The sequence below is a fragment of the Morchella sextelata genome (genome assembly GCF_020137385.1).
Source record: "Morchella sextelata strain SCLS chromosome Unknown scls_5, whole genome shotgun sequence".
In the NCBI taxonomy this organism is placed as follows: domain Eukaryota; kingdom Fungi; phylum Ascomycota; class Pezizomycetes; order Pezizales; family Morchellaceae; genus Morchella; species Morchella sextelata.
Window position 1 is genome coordinate 1,483,811 of NW_025408620.1, and position 25,321 is coordinate 1,509,131.

Consider the following 25,321-nt stretch of genomic DNA (forward strand, 5'->3'; position numbering starts at 1 on the left):
TCTGATTAGATCGATATTCATTTGTCGGTGAGTCGGTGAAGCAGATCATTGACAAGCCGGTAACTACACAACCTTCAAGCCTCCGTATTCTGCTAGCTTCCCCTTCCCCTTCCCCTTCCGATGCCGTCAACACAAACACCTCTGCTGCACCGAGCTTCATAGGGAGCCATCTCTAATTACCAGAACACGAGATCAGCACTCTAGATCTTCAAGGGCTGTTTCAGCAGGGGCTCCGGACATGCGACCGTCTGCATGTTTACATCATACCAAGAAAAGAATTGTGCCCAGAAATAGATAAGGTTTAGGTATCTTATCAGATCACTTCTTTCTCTAACTCGCTTAGGCCCCGTTCTCGAATGTTTGGTTTGGTTTGGTTTGGTTGAGACAAACCAAAACACTGACACAGGGCAGGGCAGGGCACAGACGACAGCTCTTTGACCTGCGGTGCGAACCCTAACCCAGACCCTCGAACCTCTCTCTCACAGCCCCAGATCTCCATGTCACGTAGCGTACCTACAGTGGGTATGTCCGCCTGTACCTACAGGCAGGTACCCGGATTCAACGAGCGAGAACAAACATAACATTGTTATACGTTTTACCGATTGACACGAGCTCATAATATCCTCCGGTAAAACCCCACCGGAACAAGCTTTCCTCCACTCTGGAGAGCAACATATATCCAATATGGACGCACATACAAAAATAAGTAAACCCCACCACCACCTAGTTGAAACACACCCCTTCCACGCCATAGCCCACACCGCGGACCGCACCATCCTCCTCCGCAATTTGCCTGGGGTTCCCCTGTCGATCCGGGATGCCACTCCTCTACCTACATGTACTCCACTCTCGTTTGCAAGCAGCTGCCAGTGCCAGTGCCAGTGCCAGTGCCAGTGCAGTAGATACTTAGATAGACAAGGCTACCTCCTTTTTTTATACCCTCTCTCTCTCCTGCTGCTGCCTTTTGGGAGGCTGTCATTCGCTTTTTTACACTCGCTCGTTCGTTCGTTCATTCATTTATTTGATTCGTTTTTTTTCTTTTCTTTTTTTTACTTTTTTTTTTGAGGAGAGTTGGTTTGGTTATTGTCATCTCAGCTGGTCACTCGACGCCCTATCGCTCTCTATATTACATACCTATAGCTACTACATACTAGTACGACAACCCCCCCCCAAAACCAAACAACAAACACACACACACACACACGAAATGGAACAGACAAAGCTCCTCGCAACTATCCTCGCGGCCCTGGTCGTATTCATCGTCGTACTGATCCTGCTGCTGCTATTAATCCGGAGGAAGAAGGCGTCAGGTTCGAAACACCCCCCCCCCAAAAATCCATAGAGGGTGAATTTTAAAGCTAACGTGAGTGGTGGTTTGATAGGTGGAAGAGAAAAAAGCGGAGACTGTTAAGACGGGCAGGGCTCATGGGGGAAGAAGAAGTGGTTGGTGTTGTGTTGGGCATCGATAATGATTATTGGGTTTAAGGGGTACGTTCGGGGGGTTGTGGTTGGCTGGTTGGGCTGGGGCATACGTTATCTCTTTCGACGGGAGGAAGGGAAATGCGGGGTGGTGGTGGTTCAGGGAGCTATTGGACCCTGCATTAGACCGGCCGGATGCTCATGCATCGTCACGCTCGATAATGCAGGAACCACCGGCAATCCGATACATGCACCTTCACCGCGAGCCTTATCTTATCTAAACGCCTCTACTACCTCCATGGTCAGCTACGTATCAAGCTTCGGTTTCTGTTTCGTTCGGTCCTTTCTAGCTTTCGGCTCCTCTTTTTTTCGGTTGATTATTCGGCTGGCGTCCGGTTCTTTTTTTTTCATTTTTATTTTTTGCCATCTCTCATTTTTTACATCACTTTTCTTATTTCAATCATATCGGGTCTTCTGGTTTCTTCTTTTTCTGGCCGGGGTTGTATGTATATTACTGTTACTGCTACTGTTATTGACGGGATCGGGACGAAGGGACTGGCTAATATATGTGGTGCATGGTGATGGATGGAGCACACACTACCAATACTATTCTTACTTGATCAATCATTACCCCGGACCCCCGTGACATAATCAATATCTGCGAATAACTCTCGCTCACTCGGATATCGGGAAAGAGAAGACGTTGGTTTTTATTGATTCTAATCAAGCGTATATGTGTTTGTCATCACTTAGGGGACTTGGAGTCATACGCTGAATTCTGCACGTCCAAGGCATTTCGCCCGACCCACCTTTTCGTCCGCCAGCTTATAAGTATGTTCTCGGGGCTCCCTTCATTATCAACCTCACCTGCTTCCTCGTCGGTACCTTTCGCCCCACGCCTATATTCTCATCACTCGTGAGGGGACACGGTACACAAATCTCAACCTCCCCCTCATCTCCCATATCTTCACTTCTCGAGGCGGGGAAGGCTGGCCAACACCGCATTTAGTCCCGTCGGAAAAGGAGAAAAAGCATCATGAACGTGAGCGGAAGTACAACAGTGGTTGTGCGGCCTATCTTGAGCATTGCTGTGGTGGTTCGGCTTTGTATTTAGGAAGGGAGCGGTTGTGGAAGCGGGGGAGTTGATAATATAGTGTATGATGATGGTCCTTTGTTTGTGAGGTTGTCAAAAGTGGTAGAAACTGATTATGATATGAGGCTCAATGAGGCTCCGTGGAGTATGCAGGGCTTCTATACCACGTTCCGTCTCGGCTATCTATATATAAACTTCGGTCAGTAGATATGGCTCAGAAATATGTCTGTCGGTGTGATATGAAATTGGATATTAAATGCCACCCTCGCAAATATATGCGTCTTCCAAACTGAGCAGTCCTGTTACTGTATGAACCGCATCCGCAGCACGCCCGCAGACGGAAACGAAATGGTGCCCTTTGGGGCGGACGCTGTGGGACAGATCGTTCGGTACTTAGGTGTGTGGCACTTTCATTATAGGTGCAGCAATTGGAGAATTGAATCAGCATCCTTCCGAGAATCAGAGAGAAACAGAAACAGGGCTAGACCCAAATATAAACGAGTGGGAACACCGAAAACCGGGAGAAAGGAGAAACAGTTGAGTTGCAGGTTTCAATCGCCTGAGACGCCCCGCGCAAGACTACTCGGGGCAGGAATAAAGTACGGTACACTGCATGTTTTTTGTTCACCAATGGGTGCGCGTGTTAGGCGTCAACTAAAAAAGTCGCATTGTCCGCCTACCCCGAGTATCCGCGATGGTGTATCCTGTGTAGATTCTTACTGGTGGCACGCCCGCCTGTATCGGCTCCTAGCCCTGGTACGCCCTTAGAACAGGCCATGGGAACTCAGGTTGTAGGCGCATCTCCGACCGCATACCCTCTTCCTTCATCTTGGCATCGTCATGTCTCATAAATCCCACCTCTTTGTTGAGTTAAAGGATGTACGAGACAAAGGTTTTGATTTCAGGTGGCGAGTTGAATTCGCACATGAGCTAAAAATGGCCGCGGTCCTGGTCAGCTGGAAGACAAGTGCAGAACGAGGAAGGATTAGTTTTGATATGCATTGGGTTGATCTCAAACCCGATACGGAAGCCTTGGTATATTAAATATCGCTCACGGTTAATGGATTTGGTGAAGAACATCGTGAGAAGCTGTGTATTGCTATAGTTTCCTGTGTCACGACTTCAGCAAGCAGTGCGATTGATCAGTGCTAAGGGACAGGAGAGAGGTCTGCGTTGAATCGCGCTGGTTGAATCGTTGGTTGAGTGAGGCCAGAGTGGGTAAAAGCTTATCTCACTATCGCTATAGCCTATACCCCCTTTCTGGTAACACGGTGTCTTACACCAGACGCCTGGAAGCCTGAACAGTTGAGCCTGGTGTTTCGTCTTATCTCAACATCAATTCCTTGGCGGACAACATCGACCCACCAGCTGTATCACGATTCACGACGCTGTGGTGACTCCCTCGGCCTGCTCGGCTTTCAATTATCAGCATGAATCCTCATCTCGTTGAGACCTACATCGTACTCCCTTCCAGGGGTCATCCTTCCAACTTGAATGTTCTTCTCTATAGGATCCACAATTGCTTTGTGGTGAGTCAGTCGATCGACAAAGAGATGGGCGTTTTATTGGTGGTAGAGACAAGTGGGAGAACCAAGGCTGGTATACATCCTTGCTAAAGAACAAAGCCTGTGACTTGTCCGAGATGCTCCCACGTTCAAGCAAAACATTCGGCCAGCGTCCCCATACCTAGGCATTAACAACAACAGTAATAACAACGACCGCGTCCTCCGAATCTTGGCTCCTGGTATAGTGAAGCAAATGAACGCGCAGTCTGCAAAGCTCGCGAACACCAACTACCACCGCTCATACACCTCTCACAATACCCATCTCTGTCAGATGGACATCAAATAGAATGTACTTCTTGTACATGATAGTGGATATGTTCTAACTGTCAGCATACCGTTTCCCGAACTCAAGTTCATGGCCGGTCACTCGAACATGGGACCCCCGGATTCCAGCACGCTCGGTCGTTCTGTGCCCAAGCTACTTTCTATTGGTGGGTCGAGCGAGAAGATTCCAAACAACATGATAGACGGAGCTGCTGACCTCCCTCCTGCCTATCAGGTGCCTCTATTAATTGGTGACGGCTTCGGGGGCGTTGAGCATTCAAATGGATGCCGTTCTGGGCAACTCTTGAAAAGACAAAAGCCAGTAGTTAGCTACGACGAAGTTTGAAAGTGAACTTTTACCTTCCGATTGTGCTCTTTAAAAGGTCCCCTTCACTGTTTGCAAGTTCTAGTTCCATCCTCAGTTACCAGCAACATCACCGTCCACTTTGATTACCAAACCCAACAAAAACTGCATCCGGATTCCACTGAATAGCGAAAAGATGCCTAGAAACCAAGATAAAGCGTGCTTGCATTTTGAGTTAGACCTTCGAGGATGCGGCCCATGCACGGAACCACAGCCCCAACCCCAACCTCAACCAAAGTCGGACAGCCGTGGGCGTAGGGAGGAAAGAGAGCACAGCCACAAAAAATACACCCAACACCACTCAGATCTCAGAGCTGAGTCTCCCCCAATCGCCATCCGTGCTGGAACTCGGCCTCCCCCGGCGGAGAGGCACACCACAAAACACCGGGCTCCTTCAAAAACCCGGGCCCGCTCCCCGGTTGCACCGGTCGTATATCCACAGCAAGAGGAGGTACCCATCACCCATCACCGGCGGTCTAAACGAGTGCACCGCCGTGAAACTGCACCAGTCAATCCAGAAGAGGCAACAGCCCCACGTCGCCATAACAGTTCATCCTCCCGGCGTCGGGATGAAGATCATATGGCTCCACGGGGTTACGCTCTCCCTCAGGATGCCCAATTCCAGGGTTGGGTTCCAGAGGGCAGACCGATTATGAACTTCTTCACGGAACAAGTTCCAGCACCACCCCCGCCACAGCATGTATGGACACCGGAACATGACGACGATCCTGCCGCACCACTAAACTGGGTACCCCCGAGCGTGGAAATACCTCCACCCCCGCCGCCTCGCCGCCGGTACACATCGGATTCTGCCAGACATGCTGATCCTTCCCCGCCAGGAGCCTGGTATGTCGACGATGCTACTGCCGAGCCCACTGCTAGAGACACTCGTAAAGACCCTCTGCACCGTAGTAGAAATTTCTCGAATGCTGCGGAGACGGAAAGACCAGCAGCTAGAGAGAGTCGCAAACGGGATCACAACCGTCCTACGACAGACAGTAGTGCACGCAAAGATGCGCACCGGAAGCGCGACCATGCGCAGGACCGTACCGAGCAGGGGACGCATTATAGTGTCCGGTTTGAGTACGTTCATCCTACGCCCGACGGGCCACCTGGTGGCTGGTACCAGCATGAGGACTTTTCCCATGCGCATACTACTTACCAACACACCGCCTACCAGACCCATTTCCATGCCGATCCATATGCCAGCGGCACTCCGTATGACAATGAGCCGCCGTCATTCCATACATATACTGAAGGTGAGAGTTATGAATGGAGTAGCTATCCTCGCCCATCTGCTTCTCGCGGGGACTACCAGGAGCACCACAGAAGCGGTGGAAGACATAGACATGAGTATCCACCAAATGGTGCGGCTGAGGCTGTACCGCCGGTAAAGGACTTGACTGAGCACTGGGCTGTACTGGGGCTCCAGGAGGGTGCAGATGATGCGGCGATTAGGTCGGCGTATAAGAAGATGGCGCTGAAGTGTCATCCGGATAGGCAGGTGGGAAAAGACGAGAGAGAAAAGAAAAAGATGGAGGAGCTGTTCCTCAAGGTGAAGGCCGCGCACGATGTCTTGTTGAAGAAGTAGGATGGTTGATGTAGTTGTTTGGTGGCATGAGCTTCGCGATATGGGAGCCGGTAAGGTCTTTGTAGCTTTTTTCTTTTTCTATGGCGCTAAAGTATTTTTTCTATAGGCTGGTCTTCTCACTGGTCTGAGTCGCGTTTATTTCTGGTCTTGGCGTTGGTGTTTTCTTTGGTTGCGGCTTCTATTTTGTTTTGGTATACCCTCGTTGGTTTCTTTCCCTTTGGTTATGGGTACGGTTTTTTTCTCATACTATGGCACATTTTTTCCTTATCACATTCTTTCATATTTTTTTCCTTTTCAGGGGCGTTTAAACATATACCCAGCATTTAGCAAAAAATAAACATATAACAGTCGTTACCACTCGTAATTCCCGGTGAAACAGATAATACCTTAACCGTGTTCACTCCTGCCTTTGCCTGTCCAGAGACAAATGGAACGCATAAAGGTATTTCGAATTAGAAGCTGGTCTATTCGGTCATGAGTAATCACTCGCTCTTGGCATTGGACTGGATAGTGTCTGGACCCGGAACGTTACATCTTTGTTGGGTATTCGTTCCCGAATCCACTACACCCATAACCCAAGTCTGCCCACATTCCTCCACCAATATATGTTCGAAGGCCCCCAAGTTGCCGGCCTTGAATGGAGTGAAGAAGTGTTTGGCATATAGTACCAGTCACGGCAATTTTTGCTTGGGCAATGGCTCATTTGCTTCCAAAACAACCAACACTCGTAAAAACCTATGAAACGTGATAGCGAGGCAATGCTTCCGTTTTATAGTATCGATTCTCTACATCTGGAAACACCAGCGTTTCAGATACTTGACTGGGCTGGGTAGGAGGTGCTGACTACATTGTGTGTGTACATTGGGCCTAACTCTGTTCTGATTTGTCTTCGAGTGAAGCGAGGCGGTTATGTGGTACCTGAATGGCTACCAACACCATGTGAAGAGACTTTCGTCTAAATCTTACACTGATCCTCCGCCGCCAATAGAAGAGCGGAGAGCCCGCCGACGATAGCAAACGGAGATCTCATCTGGCGCAATATTCACATCTGTCCCTCATATCACGGGCTACTAGAATATAAACACCATGATACTTCACCTTCAGACCCGTCACTGTCACACTGCCATGAGCCCTGGGGTGACTACTAACCTTGTTAATTAATAGAGCAGATACTAAAGATGGTGGACGACCGGAAACTCCCGGGACTACCGCTATTCTACGCCTAGTAAAAACCTAACAATCTCCACTGTAGCAGCTGGCCGCATCGACAAATATATTTTGGAGTGGCCTGTCTACCATTCTACAGGTCCGAAGGTATTGTGTTCCGGGATAGGTATAGTATCGAAAGGATAGACGTGAGGGTGGTGTGGAGAGTATAGAGCACCACTGCACTATCACCCGGAAACCAGGAAATGTATGTCTGCTGCGTGGAAGGTTGACTGCTGTTCGTAGAAGATAATGTTGGTGCTGTGGGATATAAGGGGCTCGAGGGGGTTGTTAGAAGGTGAAGGTGAAAGGCGGAAGAAAGACACGGAGCTCTCGGTGAAGACTCTGCGGGGAAGTACTCAGGGAACCTCCGCCAAAGGTGGCATACCTGAGGATCACCCTTTCATCTGTGATTACCAGTACCCATTTCTTATATACTCGGAGATCGGGATGTATCTCCTTCTGCGTAGTAACTTGTAATTAGTAATACCTAGTGATTAGTAGGATAATGTTTCATTACTCACATCTGAGAGTCTTTTCATGAACTTATGCGGGCAGGATGTCGGCAGCACCCAACCTCCCCCCCATGAAAGACACCAACACCCTCGAGACCAGATATGATCACATACCCGCCAAGTACTACGAGCTTGACAGCACCGTTTCCTCTCAACCACATGGTGTACTTATTCAACCGTCAGATAATCAATACTGACGCGGCAGGGTAGGAGCTTGAAGAGCGAGATGAGATGAATGATGGGGGAACTGGCCTTCGGAGGTGGGGTAAGTAAGCTTAGGGGACGTGGTAGACGGAAAATAGGAAACCTGTAGCCATATGTATATGGCGTAAGATGCGTACCAGAGTAGGCTCGTCCCCAACCCGTCTGCTTCCATCGTACTGGTGGGCAGCTTGCTGCAAGTAACGGGCTGGGTACGAGACTAGTACCAGATTGATGTTGCGTAAATATTGATGAGATCAGAGTATCTAGATGAATGCTAGGAGAACTTGAATAGTTATCATCATAGACGCGGTGGTTCAAGACCATCGGAATACATTATAATCCGGACCCGCCGCCGATGGTGTTGTGGTAGGCTGCGGGAGTAGGAGTTGCGGTGTATCGATGATTTGTGGGCACATGGCCATGGGATGCTCTCGATTTCTGTATTCTAGCTTTATGTTAAGACGTATTTAAGACGGAAGGCGACATGGGACTGGCAGAGGTAAAGTCGCTACTGGAATGGCCGGAGAACTGCACAGGGCGGGGATTAAGATGACATTCAAGGGAGGTAAAAGCTTCCATAGAACTGGGAAAACTCTGTAGGACGATGCCACATATATTTAGGAGAACCAAGTGTGTTGATATTCAGGATGTAAAGAAAGCACACGTAGCGGGTTAGCCAAGCGAGACCACCGGAGCCCACATGTGCAATAGGGGCACAACAGCGCTGAGGTACACACATGTACTTCCTGATGTTGTAGACAAGCTGTGTAGCTAGCAGAAACGTAGTCGAAAGGCGGGCGGGAAACAGGTGTCCAGAAACGGCTATGAATTTAGATTACTGTCACCTCCTGTCTCGTTCATCGTCATCGAAATTACATTGGTTCATCGCTTCAGATATTATTTGCTGTTTCATCGAGACGTGAATAGCAGCCAACAACGTCAAAATCCATTTCTCGACTGAGGCGATATCGAGTGATTTTCTATGATTAACTACGCACGCAAGCAATTCGAATGTCTCAACCCCAAGATATCACTCTAGGAGAGCATCCTAAAAGTCCCTCTTTTGCGATCGATTCTAAGCAGTTTTGCTTGCAAGCAATCCTTTCCTCAATTCAATGAATTGTTGCTTACCTCTGTAGCAGTGGACAACTAGCCCCCATGTTGTCCATAAGGTACGTGTTCTTCTTCCGTCTTGTATATATTGAAGGATCGACTCGATTCCTTTTCAGATACAACAACACTATCTCTACATCCACGCAGAATACCGCATTCAATAAAATCTACTATCTGATACATCCCCCTTCAGGCTACTTTCTACAGAGTCGATGGATACGAGGCTAATTCGGCTCAGACCTCATCTCGTCTGCCGCGATCGTCTTCTCCTGCCTCATTTATTCTCAGGCTCAAGCCAGGACTATGTCTCTGAATTAGGTCTGGAGACCTCCCAACCGAAACTAGATACCTCATGTTGACGAAATATCTCGACTAAACCTAGCCTGCCGGCGATTGATTACCGGAAGATAGAAAACTAAAGAAGCTTACGGGTATTGAACTATCCCGAACGGAAAGTTGGATTGAAATATTTTGAACTAATCTGAGATGTTGCTTAGGAATGGATGGCACCACTTCGAATCCACACAACGGTCTCGAGATATCGTGTCTTGTAGAATCGAAGGCTGCTCTCGTCATTTTAGGTCCCCTTTGTGTCCACACCCTACCACTACTCCTCAAATACAGGCCTAGTTACACGCACATTCCAATCCTACATGCAAAATTAACACACCTATGCTAACCCACCAGCTTACACACCAACAATCTCACCGTTCACCCTGCCTGCCTGCTAAAACCATATATATATACAAACCTCAGGCCCAACCAGCACCCACCACCATCAACTGCCGATAAAACACCCCAAAACCCGCCCCATCCCACCAACACTCCTCCCACTACCACTGCCGTCTTTAAACGTCGGCCTCTTCATCGGCGCTACAGGCACCGCCGGCCTCGCAGCCCCCATACTCGTATCAACCCGAATTATCGCTGGCCGCGGCCCTAACATCGCACTCACCGCTACTGACCGCGGTGACGTCTCCAGCTTCGGCAATGCCGGCGCGGGTATGAAGAATGATGGTCGGTGTGTCGCCGCCAGCGGCACCGCGGCGCGCGACATGCTATTGAGGGCTATCGGCTTTTTTCAATTTCATTCAATTCAGCGCGATTTTACTATTGCTAGGTCTGCATAGAGTAGCACATACAATAGCCCGATGCCCTGCCTCGCGCTTCGTGACAAACGCGAGCCCGCGGACGCCGGCGGGCGTATCGAGGAAGCTGGCGTGATCACGGGAAGTACGGGTCCGGCTGATCCGGCCGCCGAGGTGGGAGCGGAGGGTGTTGGAGGATATGAGGAGGAGGCGGGGTGCTATGGTACTCATTTTGGGGGTCGAGCTAATTGACTAGTAATCTGCAGGGGAGACATTTGGGAGCTCGGGATATGGCGTTTAAAGGGAGGTGGGGTGAAGCTTAAATATGCAGTGGGGTCTGAGGAATGGAATGTGGGCAGCATGCGCAGGGTGGTGGCATTTCCGACTGGGGCATAACAGGAGCTGAAGTGTGAGTCGGTTACTGTGTGACAAGCGATAGGAAAAACCACATGCCCGGTACTACAGGGCATACGTAAGCTGAGGCTGGATACGATTTTTAATGCTTGAGCTGCCGCCAAGAAAGTCACAGGCACTCAATATCCAAATCCCACCTTCGTCCTGCCTGCCCCTCATCTAGAAGGATACAGTCGTCCGCGGGGTGAGGACGAACACTGGGTGTTAAACAAGGCTTTTCGGACAAATAGGAATCAATGGGAGATCGCTTTGGCAGCTTGGCTGTTTCTTGCCATATTCAGAACCCTAGTTCTCCATGATCCACCCAGTGTTCGTCCTCACCCCATGAGCGACTGTACCTACATGTTTGCCTACCCACCTTGACGCCTACCCGCTACCTGCCTATCGGCCAAGTCCGCTCAATTGGCTGTATTCAGTGCTATATTCAATGCTGGATTCGGAGGTCGATTCGCTGCTAAGTTTGATGATGGACTCGGTGCTAGATGAGCTGCTAGATTAGCTGGATTGGGGCTGGATTCGACGCTGGATTTACCTAGATGTCCTCCTATCTGGCCAGCCGACACCCAGATGATAATCTTGGTGGTTGAAGGTTCCATTGCGAGGGGGGAGGGAGAAAATACTAGTAGGGTGGGGAGCTTGATGATAGAAGAAGGTTGAAGAGGGTGTATCGGAAGGACATGATATCTGCTAAGTTCCTAACCCTAACCCACACTGCCTTGTCTTCCGTCCTACCAACCGCCAAACCTGATTATTTTCTCTAATTCTTACCCATTTTGTAACCTATTCGATACTAAAAAGAGCCTTATTCGGAGATAAAAAGGCATGCTTAATTATACTGATTTTGAGCTTTTTACGGGCACAAGCTAAAACAAGCCTTCCGCCTCTAAGGTGCAAGGAACCGAAAAAGTAATGATTAATTTTGAAGAAGATATCTGACTTATCCCATAGTAGGATGAAAGTTGTCAAACTTGCGACCTGGACCGTGCACCATTTAATAAGGGAATTGTCTTGCTTTTTACGGAATAGAGCCAATCAAGAATTTCCAACAATTACCACACTAGGCTAGTGATAGCTTGAAAAGGGAGGTCGCAAGTTTGACAAGTTTCATCCTACCATGGGATACAATTGCAAGTCTATAAACAGTCTTATATATAAAAATACCTACGAAAACCCCCAACCGGCGCCTGCCGTCATCGACCGCCAACAAAACATCCCAAAAAAGTCTTCATCATCCTATCAAAAATCCCGTTATTCTCCTCTTCCCTTTTGAGCGTCTTCTTCATCGGTGCTGAGTAAGATGATGTCTCCATCTTCGGAATGTGTACTCCCTGTGTGGGCATAAAAAACGTGGGTCGATTCGTGGCTGCCAGCGGTACAGATTCGCGCGACATATGTCGGAGGGTTATCGGCTTTGTTTCAATTCAATTCAGCACAATCCTATATCTATGAATGTGCACAACTCATACAGCAATCCTATGCGCTACCTCGCGCTTAATTACAAACGCGATCCCACGAGTGCCGATGCTTGTTTGGGCACGAGAAACACCAACACTGGTGGCCCGAGGGCAGAAATAGGATGGGAGGGTGTTGGCGGATATGAGTATGAGACGGGGAGTAATGGCCATGGCGTTCATTTTGTGTTTGTGGGTATAGCTAGTTAACTATGTAGTATTTTGTAGCTGGCGACACAATATATTTATGGGAGCTCGGGGGGACATGGCCATTAAATAGAGGTGGGGCGAGGCTCAAATATGCAGTGGGGTCTACACCATATATGCGCAGGGTGACATGCGCAGGATTTTTCGTTTCAGATTCTAATACGACTGGAGCCAAATCATACATACATCAGTCTCTTAATTCTGTTGGTATAAAGACCCAGTCGTGTTATGTACATTACCAAAGAAGTGCTGTTTCCAGGACGGAGAGATCACTGTAGCCTTACTGGTGTTTGATGATCGATCATGAATAGCTCTGCGGATCCGGTGGAGAAATAAATATTGTTGGAAACATTACCACTGGTAGGGGAATACATGTGTTCTTCACCAGTATGCAGCATTCTTGCTGTAAAAAGGTCTTTTGGAGTAGGAGCTACAGTTAAATACATAGAGTATTCGTATGCCCATCTAGTCTCGAGATCTCCTGCGCTACAGTAATCAACTTTTTGAAATATGAGGGCATCATAGTATAAGCCACCGCGCTGCACCCTAGATATTCAGGAATGAAGTATTCACAGTCGCTTTTAAATGATATATTACAGCCCTGCGAGTTTTGAAGTCTTTAAATAAGAACTACATGTACGTATAAAGTGGACTTAGTCTCGTTGCCATCCCCTACTTTTGGTGTGGTAGTAATTTATTGTTGTCCACCCCGGTATAAAAATGCCCCGAGTGTCGAAGACGGAGGGGTCGCCGGTGAAACTGTACAAAGTTGTCTATCTAAGTTCAGTTCGCTATGAATGCTAATTATTCGGCGAACCAGATTCATTTTTGCGAGCCTGGGAACTTTGTCTGGTATGTCATAGTCTCTGGTATATAATATGTAGTCACTCCTTGGCATATATATCTTATATAAGACCTCTCTATTGAACTGTAGCCAACCAAACGACGAACCTGGGTGAAAAGAGGGGGGGGGGGGGCGGCTACCTTAAAGGTCAGAATTCTATTCGCATAAGAAATATATTCATATATAGGTAGAGTAATAACTCTCGTAAGGTGGTTCCATGTACAGTACTGTGGTCAAAGGAGAGCAGAAATTACCGGGTTGGGTCTGGGAACAAGACTAAGGTGGACTGGAGTAAAAAAAACAACTAAATGCAGGCCACGACACACTGCAGTATGACATTTACTGATCTTCACTTCAATGTGTTTTGGGCGGTCGCGATCGGGGAATACCTCTCCCCATAAATCTGGGACTATCCCGATCGATTGACGAGCATTTGGACAGAAACTCGAGTATTTGGACGGAAATATCATATTTAAACTCCTGAACTCCCTATATATGTTTTGGAGAGTTTCTGTCCAAACAGTGTAGCCAAAACCCTTTAAATTTAGTTTTGAATCCTATTTGTCAATTCCCGGGCCCTATTGGAGATTTTGGGGAGTTATGGATGTGGTTCGGGGGTCCTTAAGGTTGCTGGAGGTTGACCTATATCATTGTTAGTTATAATTATTAGCGATGAACTACATGTACTCGTAGTTTTTTGGCGTTTCCGGACGCAACTACATGTACTATTGCATACACAGAAAAAACTCGCCAAGGCTATCTTTTGTATGGCATGCAATAAAAAACTACGAGTATTTACCTTAAATTTCCCCGGGGCTGTTAGAGAATAGACTGGTCCAATCACAGATATATGAGACTAGCAGTCCATTCACAAATACCAACGAACTAGTCAAACCTATTCGCGAATCTGTCATACTTGCCAATCGCCCGGAATAAATGGGTACTATTTTGGCTTCGGCAAAATTGTGATATTATATCACAAGCAGCAGTATTAGAGCCTCCAAAGCAGCCCGGTTTTTAATTTTGGCACTGTATATACGGAGTTCACAGCCCTCAATGATCGATCGAATTCGCATGATAGAAAACTACAATTCCAAATCCCACCTTACTGTCTGCCCTTCCTGCATCATATCTTGGTCCCATTTCCAGTATTTGGCCTGAAGTGTGCTGGCTTCTCTGTAACTCTCACTGACGGACGCGGGCCATTCTTCGGGACTACTAGTGCCTATATGGTACTCCCAAGTCAGTAAGTTGAGCACTAGGCAGGAGGTATATAATGGGGTGGATGGAGCCTGCGTACGGGGGTCTTCTTCTCGGTGGGTCGAGGTTTGACGACGACTACTACCTATCGCTAGTTAGTCGGGGAATTTTATGGGAGTTAAGTTGTCTCTAGGTAGAGAGTAACTAACCTTCTTAGTCGTGATTCTGTTCGGCATTTTGAAGTCGAGGTTTTCTGAACGATATTTGTGAGTGAGAGATTGAGTTTCGCACACAGCTAGCTCCTTGACCTCTCTCCCAAATGAGGGGGGAAAACAGCCGTTTTAAACCCCAGGTAGCAGTGCGGTATTAAGGCGACCAAGCTGATTATTGATCAGGAATATGGATTGACTTCAAGAAAGGCAGATTTTGGCTCTCTGTATTGGACGGCCATTGGATCCAGTGTCGCCAATGATCAATCCGGCAGGGATTCGGCGGGTTTGACACACGATATCGATACGGGCTGGTGGTGGGCTATGCATGTTTCGATTCGCTCGCCGGGACAATATGCACTGCACTGCGGGATCGCCGTGAAGGGTTGGATTTCTCGGGGTTTCCGATGGTGGTGGGCTAGCTTAGCTAGCTTGGAGTCGGAGGAGAGCAAAGGTGCCATTGGTGATGTGAGCGAGTGAGCGAGGCTCTACCTATTCTTTTTTTTGCTTTGTGCTACTCTACATGTCATATATTAATTTCTAGCTAGCGCCACGATTCGATTCTGGGGCCGTTGGGTTTAATTCGGAATTAGACTGGCGGCGGGCCGTTATGTGTGCCGTGCTTTTGCGAGCTGCTTACCCGCTCTGGGACTAGACTAGCCGCTGTCTTAACCTCGACATCTTGGATCTGCTCGTGCTGTATGAATTGCATCATTCTCATACATTGAAGCATCGTGCTTTTGGATGTGATTGTATTCTATGATTCGGTTTTGATCGCGACTAGAATGAAGACCTCCCCCTCTCCCGGAATCTTGGGTGAGCAAGAGAATACCGTTAGTCCTACATACATGTAAGTGGACCATCCACCTTCTAGAAAAGACTGGAAGCCTGATCGTCTGGGGCTGTGGATCTAGGATATGAACAGATAAATTCGTATTCGGACCGATCGTCTTCGCCGTTCTACATAACCAGCAGCACAAGCACATCAAGCTCATGGGTATAGCCCCTCATACGACATAACAAACGCCATCCACATATGACAGGCCAAACACAACCCTTTCCAGCAACCAATAACCTTCCATTCTCCGCTAGTGCGAGGCTGTCAGGCTGCAATTACCCTGGAGAATGGAAGCGTTTGTGCAGTACTAATTCTTGGCACTAGCAGATCACCATGTGGCATGTGTTCTGGGTTGGAACAGACAGGCTTGGATGCCCTAGTGGCGTGGTGGAATTGTGGGCTTGAGCTTTATGAAACGGAGTTTGGAGATACCGATGTATAATACAGGGGCTGTATGTGATGCAGAGCTTTGGTGTTGGTGGCACTCCGTATGTGGGCATTACAGGTAATAGGCCGTCAACTTCGGTTTCGACCACCGGGGGATAAAGGTCGAGTTCTTGTGACTAGATATAATTCTATACTGATTTTTTTAGGGTCGGGGAACGATAACTGGGTGAGGAGGATTAAAAGTACGTACAATCCCATGCAAGCGTTTTGATACATAGTGCTGATTGAAAATGATCTATAGTGCCAAGTTTGATTGTGGATTATTGTTCATACCTGGCACTCTCCTCTAATGTTTTATAGAGAGAGTTTTCTTGTCCATGCGATACAGCTCACAACTAAAGCTCGGCCAATAGGCTCTGATGATACCGGCCGCCTTCATATACGGCGATGACCGACTTTGCAATGATATGTTGGGGGTATTGGTGTACTCCTGGTGGATGTGCGTCGTTTGATGGTACGATAAAAGACAAATCTGGAAACTATGGAGTACATTCGAGAGGACACATGAGCGAAGGACACGAATCAAACGTGACAATAGATGATAGATATCATGACTTACGAGGGATTTGCTATATAAAGTAACCATAACACCCCGTTCCTCTTTCCATCCATCTAACCTTCAATACATCTAACACTCATAGTGATCTTGGGTTTATCGGGGGTCGTCCTGCTTTAAATAGTGAAGGCCTCAGGACGCTGGTGCACAGGTTCTCACTCGGGTGTGACGCTTCTTGGCACTAGCAGTTGAGCCTCATACTCACCCATTATTGCCAGGACGCGCGGGTTCCTGCTGTCACCAAAATCTTTTCTTCCGCAGGAAAGAGCATGCAAATGACTAGATGCATGTGATTGTTTCAAATGTCACGCTATAAACACACCACCGCCACAATGACCACGTGTTGCACGTGATGCGCGCGAATACATATCTGACCGATCGATTGATTGAACCGGTTCTCTTTGCACATAGATTGTGTTAGACTTTACTTGTGAGTTATTTATCCATCTACTTTATTCGTGGTTATTGATAATTTAACTCTACTCTAGTTTTCCGCCAAGGACATCCCAGCGCTTAATGGTTCGTCGTCTTCACAAGCCAGCCAGACGTTCAGCATCACGATGAATCCGGCGCACAGACACCCGGGTAACTGGCTCTTGCTGCAGGGCTGTGCCAAGGCCTACCTGGTTGCACCCTGCGGAAGCCAATGAAGGAATTAATTAGCGCGCCCCACCAGGGAGCTGCCAACTCATCCCACCCACACCTTTGAGGGGAGAGGGAGCTTGTCGCTGTGAGTGGGAAATATTTTTTTTTTTCCTTTGCGCGCGCGCTGTGGTGGGCTCCTCCGGTTGTTCTGTTGTTGCTTGCTTTGCTTCTACCACCCCCTTAGCTTCATACCTACCCTTTACTTTACCCTCCAGCCTCGTTTGGGTGTTTGGGTTCGTTCTTGAGACTGAGGCTGTCTGTCTGTACGTGGGTATTGCTCTAGAAGCACGCCAACCGGACTGACTGACTGCAAGTACCCGGGAACTTTTACGATTCGAGGGTGCTGTCTGTTCGTTTGCGAGACAGATCCTGATCCTGATCCTCTATCTCGTGGTCGCTTCTACCCGTCGCCCGCCGTTGACAAGGCATCAAAGTGCATGAACAAAAAGAGGTCGTTTGCTTGCTGAAGAGCGTGGCTCACTCTCTATCGTTACTGCTGCCCGTGCTGCCTACGATCCTTAGTGGAGCATTCTATTGCTTCTGCGCAGTCACTACATACTCCTAGTAGTAGCTGTATCGGTGGTGGTAGTAGTAGAGGAGTGTGTAGCAGTAGTACTTGGTAGTACATAGCTCTACTATTTGACTACCTACAATTACCTAGGCGTCCTGGACTATCGTGGGTTTTCCCCTTCCTCTCCGTTTGCTCTATTCTCAGCTTAATCTCGAAATCACGTATCTCTCCGTGGTTTGTTGTCCTTTTTATCCTTCTATTCCATATCCATCCACACGCGCACGCTGTCACATCCCTCATCCCATCCCCCCCCATCGCGACTATCCCCGTCCTCATCATCATCAACGTCTTCCTCATCCTCGTCACGCTATCGACGACATCCCCTCCTGTCCGTGACCCCTCCCCCACCTATTTACCGAGAAACCTCTTTCCCATCCAGATCACTTTTACGCTTCAACGCATCTCCCAACGGCTTTGTTATTATTGTCGTTGTTGCTCTTTCCCTCTTCCCCCCATCTTCTCGCTTATTACGCCCAGCGCCTTTGCCGCAGTTTATCCAACAACCTTTTCCGTCACAGGCAACGGCATCTCAGCTGACCTAAGTACCACAGCAGTACCTCCATTCTACGTATCTACCCATAGACGATAAGGATATCTTTTTGTGTGTTTTTATTTCTACATAGAGACATATTCTTCATAATACTTGCTCGTCATTTTTTTTATAACGAGTTTTTATTTTTTGACGTCTACCTACTACTACATACTTTACTTTTTTATTCCCCATCATATTTACGAAGAAGACGACAAATCGTGTGTTATTAGCCGTTCTTCGTCATCGTTCATCACGCATCTATCCCCTCCTATTATTGTCTTCACCATCGACTATCTACTTGTCCCTATAACCGGCCAATCACCAGTATCCCCACCCCGCAGCTTCTGTAACGAAACATACGTACGTGAGCGATTTTTCCCCGCTTTCCCGGCCCTCTGACAGAACAATACCTTTCTATTATTCTCCGTCCTCGCTCATCATATTCAACAGCCCTTTTTATTTTGTTTTCTATCTATTACTGTATTCCATAATCCATCCACCTACCTACCCAAAACCCATAGCCTACCTACCCACCTACAACCACAAATGATCTCCAGATTCTAACCTTTCACGTGAACTATATAGTTATTTTAGTCTATACCCGCCCACTAGCCACTACCTACCATGTCGTCCCAACAGCAGCAACAGCAACAGCAGCAGCAGTCGAGCTCATCATTCTTCGACTTCACCCCCCAATACCCACAAGAAGAATTCACAAGTGCCCCAACCACACCCAACCTCACCGCTGAACGCGTAGAGGGCATAGGCGGCAGCGGCGGAGGAGGCGGCGGTAATAATAACAGCGGGAGCGCAGGCCCCCTCAACGGAGCCGGGGGAGGCGGCGAGTCCCCGGCCCAGCGATATAATAACCCAAGCCAGCACTCGGAGCGACTGATCGATGTAGACAGCCCAGAAAGCTCACCTGTAAAGTCATACTCGCAGCCCGTTCCCATCCAGCAGCAGCAGCAGCAGTCGTCCGCTGCAGCTTCGCCGTCTGCAAGGTCGTTGTCGTTTACTCAACCGCCTGATATAAATAATAATTCGAGCCCGGGCCACCACTTCACAAAGCCTGTTCTCCCACCGCCGCCCCCACAGCAGCAGCAGAATAGCAGCAGCAGCAGTAACCAGCAGGCTCAATCATCACCCGTCCATGGCGGCTACTCGCACCCCGGCGCAGCGCAGCGAACAACCTCCTACGGCAGCACCAGCAGCCAGCAAGACCCCAGCAAGCACCAATCCCAGCCCCAACCCCAGAACCAGAACCAAAACAAAAACCAAGCACACTCGCCCGTCCACACCTTCAGCAAGCCCACCCCGCCCTCACACTCGAGCCCCGTGCAGCCGCCCTACCCAACTCACCACACCAGCACCCACTTCCCCATGCCCCCCACGCCCGTGGCAGCACCCAACCAGACACCGGCCTTCAACCAGAGCTACCCCCCGCCCGCCAGCGTCACGAGTAACTCCTCTCAGCCCCCGCTGTACAGTAACCACCGCGAGGCCCAGCCCGCGCAGCACGCAGGATGGCCCGACCAGCCGCCGGCGGACATGAGCATGCGCAGCTTGCAGGAGGGGTCGGTGATTGAGCGTGGTGCCGCCGCGGCCGCCGCAAACAGGCGGAATCCCAGCGCCAGCAGAGGCAGTGGCGGACAGGGTGGTGGTGGTGGTGATGCGGGCGTTATTCAGCGGCCTACCCCGCCACAGCAGCAGCAGCAGCAGCAGAGTGGGAACTACAGTGACGGCCAGGGACAAGGACAGGGACAAGAGACGGAGCGTGAGCGTGAGATCCGCGAGATCCATGAGCGCGAGCGCGAGCGTGACCGGCAGTGGGAGCGCGAGCAGGAGAGTCAGCGGGGCATCGGCATGGAGCAGCAGCAGCAGCAGCAGGCGTCGTTCAGTACCCGCCAGCAGCAGCAGCAGCAGCCGGCGTCGCCGCAGTATATCAAGAGCACGTTCAACTACCAGCAGCACCTGCAGCGGCAGATCCTGAGCGGGTCGACGTCGCCGCGGGGGAGGCTGGGGTATCAGCCGCCGCCGCTGCCGGCGAGCGTGCTGCAGCAGAGCAAGAATACGAGTCCGCTGAGCACGAGGGATATGTATGGCAAGCCGAGTGGACAGGGCGGTGGTGGCAGCGGTAGCAGTGGGAATGTGGGGACGCCGCCGCACGCGGGGTCGAGTCCGGCGCAGCAGCAGCAGCAGTACGGCGGGAACCAGTCGCAGTCGCAGTCCCAATCGCAGTCACAGTCCGCAGAGCGGAAGCCTAGTTTCGGGGCATCGCAGAGCCCGAACGCAGGAGGAGGAGCCGGAGCATATAGCAACAATGCCCCGACATCGAGCCCGCACAACCCCGCCCAGTCGCCGCCGGTCAACTACGCTGGCGGCTCCCCGCACGGCTCCGGCACCAGCTCCAGACCGCCGGCGAGGAACCTCCCCTACAGCCCGCCGCAGGCTGCACAGCCATCGCCGCACCGGGAGCAGGAGAAAGACAGGAAGAGACAGCAGGAGCAGCAGGAACGCGACTGGGAGCGCGAGCAGCAGCAGAGAGAACTGCCACCGCTCAATACTCAGCAGCGAGACCGTGACAGAGATAGCTACCACCACCCACACCCACTGCTCACCCCGCTGCCCGACGGCCCTGCACCGCCGCCAGCGCCGAGTGTGCCGCCGCCTGACACGCCTGGGAGCGAGTTCGGCTCCCCGGCCATGGGTCCATCGTTCTTGAAGCAGGGCGGGTATCGGGGCCTTATTGGGCTGGGGCTGATGAAGAAGCTGAAGGACACAAGGGAGGAGGGTGAAGGGGGGACGCCGACGGGGTTCTTGGGAAGGAGGAGCCACATGAAGAAGAACTCTGACGAGAGAGGAGCTCCGCTCGGAAAGAGGACGGGAAGTGTCGGGAGTGGGCTGGGGAAGGGTGAGCGGCCAGGGAGCGCGGAGGAGGATGATCCGATTCCCACGGAGTATCGGCCGCAGAAGAGGATCGATGAGGAGGTCGGCGAGGGCGAGGGCGAGAAGAGAGCAGAGGGGGGGAAGAAGGGCTTGGGCTTGGGGTACTCGTCGACTACGGGGCCGCCGACCCAGCAGACAATTGGGACTGGGCCGCAGTCGCAGTCGCAGTCTCAGAACCAACCTCAGTCACAGAACCAGAACCAGAACCAGAACCAGAACCAGAACCAGAACCAGAACCAGAACCAGAACCAATCGCAGTCGCAGTCCCAGTCCCAGTCCCAACCTCAATCCCAATCTCAGTCTCAACCTCAGCAGTCTCAGTCCCATTCGCAGTCCCAACCGCATCCTCCCAGCGGAATCTCTCCCAAGGCCCAGCAAGGCTACGGGCGACCGCCTCTGCAGTCAAACGCCTCCCAACGGAGCCCCGCAGAGGTCGGACTAGGAAACTACCTCTACTCGAAACCGTCACCGTCTCAGCAGATGTCTCCAGGAAACTCGTCCAACCCTAACCCACGGTTCCCCGGTGCCAATCATAACCACCATGTCACCTCGCCGCTCTCCGGAGGCGGCAGTGCAGGCTCTGCAACCAGCCCCAACAGCAACAGTGGCGGGAACGTCGGTAACGGTATGAACACCGGCAGCACCAGGGAAAGCGTGATGCGAGGCCAGTGGGCCGACACCACTGCCGCCGTTGCACGCCCAGTCCAGCAGCAGGAGCAGCAGCAGCCTGGGTGGTTCGACAACAGCCAGCAGAGGGTTGCGAGCGGTGGAAGCCAGCCCAGCATCCCGCAGGGACCACCGCCAGGGCCTCCGCCGCCGCCACAGCATCAGCAGAACAGCTACGATGGCGATAGCGGGCCCTTCAAGGCGTTTACGCAGAACCTCCAGAAGCCGCTACTGTCGCAGCAGCAGACCATGGCGCCACAGAACCTGCAGCAGCAGGCGAGAAGAGTGCGGGTGCACTCGCCGCCGAACTTTATGGACGATGATGAGACCGATGACCAGGGCACGAATCCGAGCGAGAGCGCGACGCCAGAGCCGAGGATAATGGGCAATCACCAGCCTCCCCGTGTGGGGTCTGATGAGGAGGTGTTGTACCACGGCCTGCAGGATCTGCTGCCACAGCTCCCGACGGAGCATATCCAAAGCCTGCTCACGTTTGCGTTGTATCTGTGCGACGATGCCGCGGTTGCGGAGAAGGCAAACAATGTGCATTTGACCGGAACCGGGGATCTCGGACACCAACTTGCGGTGATCCGGGAGAAGAGGTTGAGGAGGTGGAAGGAGTGGGTCGGGGCTGAGGAGATGGAGAGAGGGAGACAGGTCGGGTTGACGCCTGGCCATAATATCAAGAAGAAGGACAGCGGAGACTCGAATCCATTCGACCGTGATAGTAGTGACGATGAGGACCGTGAGGAAGGCGGTCTGGGCTATGAAGGGATGCAGCCGCTTCCTCCGCCACCAAGATTGCCGGAGATCGAGAACTTGGACCTCAAGACCGCCGGAATGGACGCATTTGGCGGCAGGCAGCACGGGTACCAGCAACAACACCATCACCAGCAGCATCACCAGCACCAACAACACCGCGGTAACTACGACCTCAGGTCCGAGCAGACCCCAAGCCCGACACCGACCATCGACCAAGTTGCAAATGCACCCAAGGTCGACCTGGAACTGCAGATGCCCAGGCCCGTTCCCAGCGTCCCGGCAATCCGAATCGACCCCAGTGCCAGAAGAAGACTATACGACGACGATGCATCCACAGTCGTCAGCGAAGCCCAATCCAAGGGCGGCGACAACGAGCAAATCGGCCAGCCCGGCGCGACACCATTCCCGGTCGGCTACAAGGGGCCTGGCGGCGACTACGGCCGCGAGGTCCGGGCCATCGATACAAAGCCGCTGTCTGCGATCATTGGCACCTTCAACAGGGGCAATGGTGCAAACGGCGACGGCAACGGAATCGATCCGTCCAGCTCTGCCGAGATTCCCCAGTTCCTGCACATGGCGTATGCTGCGCTCGATACGGCCATGAACAGCCCTAGTCTCGACACATATCTCAGCGAAGCAAGACGTGCCCTGGAGAACCAGACAAGCCAGCGGCTGCACCAGTTCCAGAGCGAGAGCCACCAGCGGAGACAGAGGACACAGGCGCAGACGGCGCAGTTGTACAATACGGGCAGGTTCACGTTTGCGGACATCGAGCGCATGCGAGACGAGTTTGAGCAGGAGGAGGCGAGGCGCAAGATGGAGGTTGATACGGAGATCTACCACATCTTTGAGAACGAGTACGTCGAGGTTGCATACAAGGATGTTAAGGGTCAGCTTGAAGTTCTCGGCGGGAAATGGTATGAGGAGGTCAAGCTCTGGCTTCTTACTGCGTCGTCCCGGCAGAGCACCACCGAGGGTACGGCGCTCGAATATCATCTCCTCCTGGAAGCTATTGATCTCCTGAATAAGCTTCATATCACGATGGAGGAGCATGAGCACGTTCTCCAGTCTCTTGTGTCGGACCGTAATGCAAGGTACTTGCAGGTTTCGGTGCAGCCGCTTTTATCGGTGGGTGAGACGATCAGGGCCGCGGATGCGGAAAGAAGGTTCTGGCTAGATGAGAGCGAGAGGCAGTTGAGAGGCAAGATGGAGGCGGTCAAGAGAGGAAAGGAGCACGAGAAGGGTGTTGAGAGAGTTGTTGGGGAGGTGGTGAAGGGCCTCAGGAGTAGGTTCCGAGTCGTTGTCGATGGTGTATATGCCGTGATATTCCAATTCCGTAAGTACCACCATTCTCTATGGTAGAGCCTTTGCGCAGACAAAGCTCTTTGCCGTCTGAGAAACCTTTACTAATATCGTTGCCAGCCCCGAGTGTCTTGCCCCAACTCTTCCGCCGTTTCTTCGACGACAACGCCGGCGCAAACATCAACTCCCCCGGCCTTCCCCAAGAACACAGCGGCTCCCCCGCCTCCTCATTCTACGCCATCCCCAAGGAGGTCCTACAAGCCATGGTCGACGCCGTGCAAACCCTCGGCGAGATTGTTGGCCTCATCAAGCTCGCCATGGACTTCCAGAACGCGCCGCAGATCCGCGTCTGCGAAGCCACCACCGCCCTCCAAGTTGCCGAAGAGCACGCCCACAACAGCGGCGTCACCGCGCCTGCCGCAACCGCCGAGGCATGTTCCCAGGGGCTCGCCCTCCGTCTTCCGGCCGCGCTCAAGCGCGCCCGCGAGGAGCAGATCGAGATGGGTGAGAAGGCAATGGGCGAGATGATGGAGACGCTGCGGAAGCTGCAGAACTTCCTGACTACGGTCAGTACGAAGGGGGGTAGGATCGATTTTGTGGGGGTGGCGCCGCCGCCGATGGCGCAGAGCCAGAGCCAGCAGAGCCAGCAGAGCCATCAGAGTCATCAGAGTCACCAGAGCAACCAGAGCCAGCAGCATACACCACAGCAGCAGCATCAGCACCAGCATGGGGGACAGCAGCTGCCGAATCTCCCGATGCCGCCGATGGTACAAGTCGGTCAGCAACAGAACTGGAATGGCGGGTCGGGAGAGGGTGAGTGGGGGTATGGTAGAGGTGGTGGTGGCGGCGGTGGGTTGGGCGGTGTGGGACTCGGTGGTGGACAGTCGGGTCTGAGTACAATGATCGGTGGGCTTCGATCGGTAAGTTCGCTTGCTGCCCATTTATACATTCTTGCGTGAGTCATGGCTGATGAGGGTGCTTCGTTTAGGGACAAATGAGAGGCGGCGGAGCAAACAGTTTACTGATCTCGCCAGGGAGCTATGCCCCTAGTGGATACTCGCCCGGCGCCGGAGCCAGTGTGTGGAACAGCCCTTACTAGGAGGGTGAAGCGCGTTTGCAAAAGTTGTGTAGGATTAGGTTATCGTGATGTGGCATGGGATAAATGTGTGAGTGTATGTCTTATAGAGTTGCTAAGTAGTTGTACGGCGGTAATGGAATAGAAAGCTCGTTGATAATGATGTGTTTTTCTCCTGTGACTTGAACTCGATTAGCTGTGGAACCCGTATAAGTAGAGTAGAAGAGTGGTACC

The 25,321-nt window shown here is 51.3% G+C and overlaps 6 protein-coding genes across 6 annotated transcripts; 3 read left to right on the forward strand and 3 right to left on the reverse strand.

Annotated features, from left to right (window-relative positions):
* Nucleotides 1-3,188: 3,188 nt before the first annotated feature.
* Nucleotides 3,189-4,119, reverse strand: H6S33_010922 (uncharacterized protein; the record flags this gene model as incomplete). The annotated part of the gene is made up of 6 exons (XM_044842294.1): nt 3,189-3,265; nt 3,328-3,370; nt 3,766-3,809; nt 3,878-3,919; nt 3,966-4,034; nt 4,092-4,119. 6 exons carry the CDS (start codon nt 4,117-4,119, stop codon nt 3,189-3,191), a joined length of 303 nt encoding a protein of 100 aa, XP_044696852.1.
* Nucleotides 4,120-4,841: 722 nt separating this feature from the next.
* On the forward strand, nt 4,842-6,296 carry H6S33_010923 (uncharacterized protein; the record flags this gene model as incomplete). Its single annotated transcript, XM_044842295.1, has 1 exon — nt 4,842-6,296. One exon carries the CDS (start codon nt 4,842-4,844, stop codon nt 6,294-6,296), a length of 1,455 nt encoding a protein of 484 aa, XP_044696853.1.
* Nucleotides 6,297-10,112: 3,816 nt separating this feature from the next.
* Nucleotides 10,113-10,653, reverse strand: H6S33_010924 (uncharacterized protein; the record flags this gene model as incomplete). Its single annotated transcript, XM_044842296.1, has 2 exons — nt 10,113-10,409; nt 10,477-10,653. The coding sequence occupies 2 exons, from the start codon at nt 10,651-10,653 to the stop codon at nt 10,113-10,115; spliced, it is 474 nt and encodes a 157-aa protein (XP_044696854.1).
* Nucleotides 10,654-14,464: 3,811 nt separating this feature from the next.
* On the reverse strand, nt 14,465-14,774 carry H6S33_010925 (uncharacterized protein; the record flags this gene model as incomplete). The annotated part of the gene is made up of 3 exons (XM_044842297.1): nt 14,465-14,563; nt 14,639-14,683; nt 14,748-14,774. The coding sequence occupies 3 exons, from the start codon at nt 14,772-14,774 to the stop codon at nt 14,465-14,467; spliced, it is 171 nt and encodes a 56-aa protein (XP_044696855.1).
* A 966-nt stretch (nt 14,775-15,740) lies between these two features.
* On the forward strand, nt 15,741-18,930 carry H6S33_010926 (uncharacterized protein; the record flags this gene model as incomplete). The annotated part of the gene is made up of 16 exons (XM_044842298.1): nt 15,741-15,744; nt 15,913-15,920; nt 16,033-16,090; nt 16,179-16,214; nt 16,274-16,287; nt 16,386-16,471; nt 16,578-16,610; nt 16,674-16,731; nt 17,010-17,018; nt 17,077-17,173; nt 17,449-17,496; nt 17,548-17,582; nt 17,895-17,909; nt 18,356-18,405; nt 18,567-18,696; nt 18,922-18,930. The coding sequence occupies 16 exons, from the start codon at nt 15,741-15,743 to the stop codon at nt 18,928-18,930; spliced, it is 690 nt and encodes a 229-aa protein (XP_044696856.1).
* A 30-nt stretch (nt 18,931-18,960) lies between these two features.
* H6S33_010927 (uncharacterized protein) lies at nt 18,961-25,111 on the forward strand (the record flags this gene model as incomplete). Its single annotated transcript, XM_044842299.1, has 3 exons — nt 18,961-24,046; nt 24,133-24,932; nt 25,001-25,111. 3 exons carry the CDS (start codon nt 18,961-18,963, stop codon nt 25,109-25,111), a joined length of 5,997 nt encoding a protein of 1,998 aa, XP_044696857.1.
* Between the last annotated feature and the right edge of the window lie 210 nt (nt 25,112-25,321).